The 10,468-nt window shown below is 43.8% G+C and overlaps 1 protein-coding gene across 5 annotated transcripts in view; it reads left to right on the top strand.

The window, feature by feature from the left end:
- atxn7l2a (ataxin 7-like 2a) overlaps positions 1 to 10,468 on the top strand; it is a 32,061-nt gene that overhangs the window by 2,712 nt on the left and 18,881 nt on the right. For 2 of the 5 annotated variants that reach the window (XM_086198328.1, XM_086198326.1), the window contains exons 1-3: positions 5,616 to 5,767; positions 6,784 to 6,852; positions 9,632 to 9,971. In XM_086198328.1, coding sequence (XP_086054454.1) covers positions 5,638 to 5,767; positions 6,784 to 6,852; positions 9,632 to 9,971 — 539 coding nt within the window. In that variant the 5' untranslated portion in view covers positions 5,616 to 5,637. Of the gene's footprint in view, positions 1 to 5,615; positions 5,768 to 6,783; positions 6,853 to 8,123; positions 8,195 to 9,631; positions 9,972 to 10,468 lie in introns of those variants that run through there. The other 3 variants (XM_086198329.1, XM_086198330.1, XM_086198331.1) reach the window with 3 other exon arrangements.

The raw sequence follows: 10,468 nt of genomic DNA, 5'->3' as shown, positions 1-10,468 counted from the left end.
CAGAAAAGTACAAGGACATCTTTAGAAGAAGGTAGGCAGAACAAAATGAGAGGCTTACACAATTATTCTGGTTTGACTTCATGTCTCAACAGGGCGACGCTCTAATTCTCATATTTAGGGACTAGATTGAGCATCCTGTATTTAGCCACATTTTTCCACAAAGATTGCTGCAACTCGGCAAACTATATAATGCTACACTGCAAAATGTAAAGAAAATTTAGCCTGATGATGGCAGATCGTCCGCCAGCGTTGTCACTTGTCTGTTTTTAACAAAAGAGGGTTTTTTTTTTTTGGTTCTATTTGACTGGTGAATGATGTGCTTTGTTCTAATCTTTCCAATCACTTTTACCCACTCAGATTAATTTCACTTCTTTCAAACACAGAGTAGGTTAAGCAAAAGCATGCTATTGATGGTATTCATAACTACTTGAGCCACAAATCCCACGCTTGATTTTTTGAGTTTTGTTATGAAGTAAATGTATATCTATAAATACATATAGAATTAAAGTCATATTCTTCATGACTGCTGGCATCAAATTAAATAGTGAAATTTTAAGGGGGCTGAGATGATATGTGGGTGCGGGTATTTCATCCATCCATTGTCTTCTGCTTATTCCTACACATTAAGGGTCGCGGGGGAGCTGGAGCCTATCCCAGCATCAACAGGTGAGAGGCAGGGTTCACCCTGAACCGGTCGCCAGTCCATCGCAGGGCCAACATAGAGAGACCAACAACCATTCACACTCACATTCATACCTATGGTCAATTTAGTCCCCAATTGCATGTCTTTGGACTGTGGGAGGAAGCCGGAGTACCGGAGAGAACCCACGCAGGCACGGGGAGAACATGCAGACTCCACACAGAAAGATCCTGTGCCCGAGCCAGGACTCCAACCCGGAACTTTCTTGCTGTGAGGCGACAGTGCTAACCACTGCACCACCATGCAGCCCTGCGGGTGTTTCATTTAAATTAAATTAAAATTTAATTATTGGCCCCTGCAGGGCCTGTGGGTCCTTGGGTCCCTTGTTGGTAACCCCCTGCCACAATGTAAAGGTACAACTTTTTTTTCCCTCAATGCAACTTGTTTCATTGGAAGCATTATTGGAGGTGAAAGTGGTGAAAATATCGCAATCATTTGGACAATCCTCTTCCTGGGCCTTGTTCATTTATAAAATTTACTGTTCACAAATTTGATCTTACATGTTTTTTGTAAACCCTCAGTGCAGTCTTAAAGACAGGAAGCGGAGCCATATGTGGCTTTTTCGCCCCCGACACCTTGTATGTACCTCTTGCAACCAATTATTTACAAGCCTGGATGAAATACTTTAAATGTGTTCCAGTGCCCAGTTTGGGTTCTATTGTTCCTTGTGGAGTGTGGTACTGTGTAGGAAGTGAGAGATTCTCTTCAGAACCCAGCCCTCTACTCTGAAGTGTCCAGACCGGAGTCAGCAGGGGCGTGACATTACTCCAGAGGTATTTCCCCTCCTTTGTGCTACGGCTCACCTTTCACTCACAAGGCCCAACTGTTCAGGCTGGAAGGTGTTCTTGGCTGCGAACCTGTTTAGACATGCATGAATAACCAGATGTCAAGAGAGTAATTAAAGTGAAATCATTCGTATTACTCAAGTACAATTTCATTCATGTTACCGTTGCAGCTGAATAAAACACTCAGAACCACTGAAGCAATTTAGTAAATACATCTTTGAAAACTGTTTAACACTGTCAGTTTATTCAAATCCAACCCAGCCACAGCTGACTGCATGATAGATGTCAGGTGAGACAACAAGCTATACTCTATAGAAGTGACCGAGCAGATGGAAACTACTTAATAATTTGGAAAGAATAACACCACTCTTTCTGCTGGACAAAGTATGTGTTGCAAATTCGCTCCAGTCCCTTGACATCTCTAAGGTTTACTGTAATGACATCTGGTTGCAACGGCAGTCCTGAATCAAACTAACCGGAGGCGGCACACGAGCACTTCTTCAAGTATTTTAACCAAAAAGTCAATATTCAGGTATTCAGTTGCACTCATGTTTGGCTTTAACATTTTCCTATCAGATCACAAGCGGCAGTGGAACATCAGTTGTAAACCACCACCAAGAAGCATTGTGATCCAACTCAAATCAAATTTATTTCTATACTTATTAAAACCATTCATCCATTTTCTCCCACTTATCCTGTTAAGGGTCACGGGGGGGCTGGAGCCTGGGCGGCGTGGCTCAGGGGTAGAGTGGCCGTCTAGCAACCAAAGGGTCGCTGGTTCGATCCTCAACCCCGGTGACCATGTTGAAGTGTCCTTGAGCAAGATACTGAACCCATAATTGCTCCTGATGAGTAGGTTGGCGTCTTGCATGGCAGCCTCCACCATCAGTGTGTGAGCGTGTGTGTGAATGGGATGACACTGTAAAGCACTCTGAGTACCGCTAAGGTAGAAAAGCGCTATATAAAATTGAGTCCATTTATCCCAGCAGCCTTCAGGTGAGAGGCAGGGTTCACCCTGGACAGGTCGCCAGTCCATCGCAGGACCAACACATAGAGACAGACAACCATTCACACACAGTCACACCTACGGTCAATTTAGAGTATCAATCAGCCTAGTCCCCTCTTGATGTCTTTGGACTGTGGGAAGAAGCCAGAGTACCAGAGAGAACCCACACAGGAACAGGGAGAACATGCAGACTCCACACAGAAAGATCCTGTGCTGGAGCTGGGACTCAAACCCTGAACCTTCTTGCTGTGAGGCGACAATGCTGACCATTGCACCACCGTGCAGCCCTTATTAAAACCAACACTTGTTGACAAAAGCACTTCACAAGCATATGCTTAGACTGGGTAAGAATAGAACAAACTGAAACACACACACACACACACACACACACACGTAAATCCAATCTGCATGAAATAAGAATAGTTAGAGTGTAAATTAGTTGAAAAATATTTACTTACTTTAACAAGGATTAAAATCTATGAAAACCCAAACAGTTCAATAACAGAGCTTAAGGAATAAGTGGAAGCTAAGTGGCAGAGGTGAGTCTTAAACTGGGCTTTAGAGGATTCAGTGGAGGGGGCAGATCTAATGTGGTGAGCGAGTTAGTTCCACAGATTTGCGTCTGATACAGTGAAGGCCTGATCCCCTGGGAGCGACCAGAACTAAATGGTCTAGGAGACATTTAACCACAAATGTTTGTAGTGTCAATGCTGACGTGTCCAGGAGGACAAACACATGACAGGAAAATGCATCATCAGTTCAGGACATGGCGGTGGAAACATGCTAGTCTGAGGGAAAGAAAAAAAAATCTGGCACCGACATGAATACTGTGCATGGGGCCCTTTGACCTTGTAGCAGAAATTGACACTCACAGCTCTGAAATCTGAACACTAACTAATTCCAGCTTTTGAGATGTAACTTCAAATTTAAACAAATCCCTTTTCTTAAATGAGTTGGACAGTGTTTCAAAGGACAAATATACACAAGCCATCTTTTGAATTAATACTTCTGTCATGACAATTGGAGACTGAATGTGTGCATGTTACATCAGAGACGGTGGGTGGCGTTTGTTGTCGTTTAGCATGGCTCCTGCTAGTTTTGTGAGGCTTAACCACTTACAGGGATTACGGAAGAGGAAGGTTGGTTCACGTGTGTTTACCTGTGACTTCTGATCAGCACTTCAGAACTCACTCTGTCTGTCTGAAACTCCAACAGTGAGCAGAGCTCGAGGGTGTTTCTCCTCTGTAGGCCACACAAAGACAGACCTGACCACAATGGCTGCCGATAGATGACATGAGTCACAAACAACAAACATCAGTCCAGTGAGTCATAGTGTGCTGTCTGCAGGATTGAACAGTAAGAATGAATCTGCCTGAGCCCGGGTATGTCTCTGGTTGGGTTTGAGGAGGAGGAGGAGGAAGAAATCTATTCATCTCACGCTGACATCTACACAGCAACTTCTGTAATGATAATGATAAATCGCACAGTAGACGATAATTAAAAAAAAAACTAATCTGATCTAGAAGTCCTACAGTACAAAAACCACAGTGACCTTGAACTTTGACCACCCAAATCTCCTCACAGTCACAGCGGCACATTTGTGGCTTTTCTGAGGAAATTCTGTCAGGGTCTTCTTGAGATTTGCAGTCATGTGCATGTGTATCAATGTCCTTGACCTTTGAACTGTGGCCACCACAATATTTTCAGTTCATCTTTGTGGACATTTGGGCCACAATTGAAAGGACTCCTTACAGCGGTTCCTGAGGTTGTACATTTTTTTGAGACTGGACTGCCAAAAACAACCAAAAACACAACGTTGTGGGCTGTTGTGATTTCTTCTGGGGTGTACAAAAGTGAGTGTTGAGGCTACCTGGGTGTGTCGAAGCACGGATAGAGGGATTGCAAGAAGATTTTTGGATATTAAATGAAATTTCAAAGTGATTCACAACAGATGATATAAATAAGAATAATTGTAATTAGGATATGTTTCAATTCACCTGTTTTTGCAGCACTTGTGTTCCTCGACCACCTCCGGGGTTAGTGGGGGTCGCAACCATCTTTAAAGACAGTTTATTAGCTTCTAGGTCGCCTCCAGCAGGTCACTCTACAGCTGAAGACATCAAACTAAAAAGGCCAGCTTTGGTTTTGAGATTAGAATGAGGAATGATCTGGAAAAACCTACCCAAGGGCCTCAGGCTGCTTTCACACTACAATCTACCTTGACTGTTGTTTCCAAATTTTTGGTAGATGCTCCCAGGAATTACCTGTTTTTTGTTTTTGTTTTCTGAGTTGGAAAAGGACTAATAATAGTAATGATAATGATAATATTATGGCCCTGCGAAGGACTGGCGACCTGTCATGGGTGTTCCCCAGCTCTTGCCAAATGTCAGCTGGGATAGGCTCCACCCCCAACCCTTAACAGATAAGCAATAGAGAATGGATAACAATAATAATAATAATAATGAGGCATCTTACCCATAGAGCGTGTTTCTTGGTACTCAAACACTTTACATACATTAAAACAATCAAATTTACAACAAACATGGCACTACCCACACATTTAAGGCAGTTGTGAGTTTTGATCAGGGACAAATCGGTAAAGACATGGATGCGTTTGGTGAGGGAGAGCCACAGGGAGGGCGCAGGATGGAGTGAGATCTGTTGCCCCAGGTCCAGTTCTTGGTCCTGTGTGTTTGGCATCAGGGGCGGTGCAGAAGGCCAGTGAGGTTTGATTATGGAGGGCTGTGGGTGAGGACAGTGATGATTCTTTGGCGGGATGTCTTGCAAGACAAGTAACTTTGAACTGCGCGTTTTGAAAGGAACAAGTATTAACATTTCCGTTGTCCCTCTTTGAAAAGTTGACTTCTCACCGAAGTTACTTCAGCTCTTTGATGCGCTTGTACTATGTTAGGGTTAGTTACTCCTCTTAAATTCGTTTCTTCTGGCGGATTTGCATTTGAAAGACGTAGAGAATGAAGACTTATTAATAGGTGCTGGTATGATCGTGCTTTTAAAAATTCTAAACATTCGTTACTGATGTCCTAGAGCCCGTCTATCTGTGTGTGGGTGTCCTCAGAACGCGCACGCAGCAAGTTCCTCTCTCGTCGAGAGCGCGAATTATGACGTAAGTTGCTTGCCGCGCAGTGATGATGGCGGTGCGTGAACGCGCAGTGAAAGTAATGGCTGCTCTGGATCGGCGGGTGCCTAGCCTCGATGATTTCGTGGGTCAAAGCTGGACTGCCTGGGCCGAGTGGGCCGGTGTGACAGCGGCAGATGGTAAGGAAGCGTACTGACGCAGACGCTAGCAGCTGTAAAGCAATTTAACCGAATCACCGGGGTTTATTTTCGTGAAAACGGAGGACAGAGCTAAACATGTTACCCAAACAAAGACCCTGCCGGGTCCTAGCGCTGGGTGGATAACATGTTGCTCTCTCCCAGGTCCATCTGCATACGTTGTCATGATGGGGAAAAAAATAGCGATAGTTGCTAAAATACAGCGATAATAGTTTATGTTTTATTGCTGTGGCAGTGATTTCAGTTAAGCAGTTGGTGTTGAAGGGATGCGCTTAATGTTAGTGAAAGGAGCCGGTGAGCGGTGGCATCAGAGCAGAAGGAGGCTAGTGTGGATGGTTGGGCGAGCAACTTCTTGCCGTGGAAAGCTAGGCTAGCTAGCTAGCAGCCAAGCCAGACAAGCCATTGAGACCGTAGTGTTAGCCTGCTAATGCTAGGAGCAGGAGGATTCAGGGTAGACGCCGGTGACGGAGGAGGAGTCTGATGCTGTTGCCACCATGTAAATGCTGGCCCAGCCTTTGATATTAGCAAACGTTACTCTCTGTTTTATGCGTCTCGTTTTCATGTTCCACGGTGATTCGTCCTCGTCATGCCTCTATAAAACCGATGTTAACATACGAGAGGAAATCTCTTGCGTGTGACTTCTGCTCAGAAGTGCTCTTGCCCTTCCCAGCTATAAGTATGTGCGCTCACTCATTGTCTGGCATCCCTCCAAGTGCCACTCTATCCATAAAGTCCTTCTACCCCTCATCTCACCATTTGTAATATTTTTGTTGTTTTTGAACTACACCAAACATGAATTTTTGTCAAGGTTTAATGTGGCTGTCTCACACAGTCCATGGATAAGCAGTTGACCTGCAAGTCAGTCATTTATATAACATAGCTTAAGGGCCTGTCTATGTGCATTGGTGGACTGAGTACAGATTTTTTTTTTTTTTACAAGATGAACTTGATGTACAACTTCAACCTTCTGAACTTAATTTTACTGTGCACTACTTTAGGCCCTGATGTGGATGACTGCAGTAAGAATGGCAAAAAGGCTGCAGAGGCCATGTCACTCAGTAAGGAGGGTAAGTCTTTATGTTGTAGTCAAGTTAAGATTGCAGTTATTTAGGACGTCTGAAAACAGCTGTAGTTTTGTGCTCACTTTTCTGCTTAAGTGCATTGACCTCTAAATTCTAACTGAGCTGATTCTCAGCTCTTGGGTCCCAAAGAATCACCCCTCATTTATCAATCCATTTTAAAACCTGGCTCAGATCTGAGCGTAGGAATAATCTTACGACTGGGCTGGCGCGGGACTCACGGAACCGTTTGTATCTTGGTAATCATGGCGTATGAATGAACTGTTACTGAAAAATGCCTCTGCTGAAAACAGTCATCATTTAAATGTGACACCCCAATATTTTCTGGTTGTGGAAACCTGCTCCTTCATGTTTAAAACACCAAGAAGCATAATCCTGTCGAGAAGAGGAACTTAACCTTTGCGTCACCAAATCAACTGAACCAAATAGTTTTATGTGACTGCTTGAAAGTGAAATAACATTGAAATTTAAGGAAGTTGGAGCATTTGGTTATGATTTGAAATATACAGTGCTATATGGACAACAGGGTGGCCATCAATCAAACACCACTGACCGTTTTAGTATTTAATTGATTCATGGTACATGTCATGGATAGACGATTACAAGATAGTTGTAACGGTGTGTGGCTGCACTTCTCCAGCATGTAAAGTAGTCTGTCCGCCTGATCAAGACAGCTGTTTACCCTGAAGCAGCTTGATTTAGCGCTCCACCATCACCTGTCTGTGTCAAAGTGCACTGTTTAACCAGTGCTCCTGCTCTGTTGCAGAGTTTACATCTATGAATAAAAAGTCGTATGAGATGGCAGCCTCCTGTAACTGTCCCAGCGATCGCCATCAGCTTTTCTGAGTATTAATATTTGCCTGTAGATGCTTAGGGGACAATTACACTGGTCTCAAAACGATTGCCAGGTCTGCTACACTGCCCCGCTGGTTCACTTTGCATTGAGAATCTGCATACTTGATCTGACACCTAATGAGAGATTTGATCGTGGCCTCCTCTCACATCTGTATAGTTGCAATGATTTTTTTGGAAATGGTCGTGCATCCATTTCCTTTCATATGTTCATTTGGTAAATTTGGGCCAATGCTGGGGCTATTACAAAAGCCGGGTGCTATTGTAGCCTGAAGGTGCCTCAGCAGTAACTGAGCCTTCTTAGCACAATGCCTCTTTGTGTTTTGTTTTTTTTTCATCTTTGGTGCAGTTACATTTTGTATGTTTAGGAGAGCTGTAAGATTGAACTGTCTTATTCTTACTTTAGCTGATGGAAAGTTCAAGTGGAAATGAGAAGGCTCCACCAGCAGACATCTCCCGCGGACTGCTCTACTCTCCTGTGAGGCCCATGCAGCACGGGCACTTGTGCTTCGTTAATACCCGCAAGCTGAGAGTTATTTGATTCACGTTCCACTGAGCAACTTCACTTGAATCAGGGCTCCGCCCCAATGCTGTATCCATTTGTTTATTCCACGGAAAATTCCGTGCTGCCTTGCCACTCTCAGTGCAACGGGTGTCATACCAGATCAGTAACAATTTTACTATAACAAACCTTATATTTAATTGTGTGTGTATACACACACATATACATGCTTAATGTTGGCTCATCACTTCCTCCCTCACTGACGAAGTACAGAGAAAAGTACAGGCATGAGTGCAATGGCAACCATAAATTAGAGTAAAAAGCAGTAACCCACGTTATTTATTCATTTCAGTTCCGTGTGAGAGGCTTTGTCTTTTGCCTGAATTAGTTTTTCTTACAAACAATGTAAAAAATAAAACTTAACACACCTGAAACAAATACCCCAAAACTGCATTATAAGACAAACTCTGTTCTTGCTGAACCACTGAACTTCTACACAGTTACCACATCATCAATGCACTGTAGTCTGAAATACCAAAATGACATTTCAGGTATAAGTTTGCTCCAAGTAGACTATTTCAGGCTATATTCGCCACCTCATGCGATTTTGCATGCTGCCGTCTTCAGAGTCCCCCTCGCTAGTAGCAACCTTAACCTTGAAAACAGCAGTGGTAGTAAAATGTGGCAGGTCTGTGTTTCAATGAATAGTTGTAAAAAGTTTACAACAAATATGAATGTATGAAGAGGTTTAGCCTCGATGCTCTATTGCTAGGGCTTAGCGCCGCTTACTCTGATTTTGAAATAATGAATAAAAAAAAGAGCCCGAGTCTTTTTGTTTGTTTGTTTTTCTCTTGCTATAGCAGAATTAAGACAATTGGAGACAGAAATTCTCCTTCGACAAGGCTCAATAATACACATGTAAAACACAGGCCCGTTAAAAAAGAAGCTGTTAAAACGGGAAACATACAGTGACTCTTATATTGTTCAGTGTTGTTATTGCAGAGGGAATGAAGGCTAACTAGAAGATGTTTTTCCGGGCCAGTGGAGCTTTGTGCTGTCTGTCTGGTGGCAGTAACTGGGAGGAGTGGCGAAGGAGATGAGAAGGGTTGTCTGTGTACAGGGCGGCTTTCCTGATGCAGGAGAAACATCTGGCTAAGCAAGACGAATGCACCCTAAGTCTAGCATCATGTTACGTGTACACTGTGTCACCAATGCAATTCACATGCACCCTACAAAATAGCTCATATGTTACAATTTTGTTTTTGTTTTTTAGAGATAAATATATCACGTCATGTACATAAACCACAGTCATGTACTAAAAGCAATGTTAACTACTTGGGTCAGTCTGAGTAAGAAGGTAATTTATTGTGCATCTGGCACATTTCTTAACCGTTCTCTCCCTTCTCATCACAGACATGTCAATCTTTGGCCTCTACCCCGGCCACGATGACTTCTACCTGGTGGTGTGTAGCCATTGTGGCCAAGTGGTGAAGCCGCAGGCGTTTGAAAAGCACTGCGAGCGGAGACATGGCCCTCTGGCCAAGCTGTACGCCAGACTCCGCTCGCCCACCCCTGCTCCCCAGCCTCAGCAGAGGCCCCACCATGGCCACTCTCCTTCCCACGGGACCAACGCTGCTTCTGCTTCATCATGGGAGAGTCGAGGCCAAGGTGTTGGGGCGCTGCGGGCAGCTCCTCCCTCCCCTTCCACACCCCCCCAGTACAGACACTCAAGGAACTCCAAGGATGGCATACGGTAAGAATGCAGTTGAAATCAGAACGATGGAGTCCCCAGTCATCTGAAGTTTTCATTTAAAAAAGCTTAAGTATAGAGCTGAAGCGTCTTTTTAAGACGTATCATTATCTTTTCAGAAGCGATAGGTTGATAGATTTTTTTATTTTATGATATAGTTTAATGTTGATTGAAGTAATGTTCCAGAATTGGTTTCTTGCATAAAACCCTGCCCGTTTTGCATCACACCTTTTGCTATTCATTGCTCACAAACTGGCACACAACTTGTTACAAAATGAAGAGAACTACAGCACCCATCATCAAAGAGGACTGAGCTATAAACTGCATGACAAACAGCATTTTAAACTGTGTCTGCTGTGGCCTTGAACATGAAGCCTCGGCATTACCACGGTTAAAACTACTCAGCCCCCACTGCATCAGTGTGCAGTAGGCAGCGGGTCCAGAGTGGACCGTTCCTAGCTATCAAGCAGGGAATGTCTCACAGTGAGAAGGAGGAAGTT

Source organism: Aulostomus chinensis, chromosome 3 (genome assembly GCF_037954235.1).
Source record: "Aulostomus chinensis isolate RoL2024-O1b breed Wild chromosome 3, RoL_Achi_v1.0, whole genome shotgun sequence".
Taxonomy (NCBI): Eukaryota; Metazoa; Chordata; class Actinopteri; order Syngnathiformes; family Aulostomidae; genus Aulostomus; species Aulostomus chinensis.
Note: the sequence above shows the minus strand (reverse complement) of the source record. Positions and strands in the feature narration are given on the sequence as shown.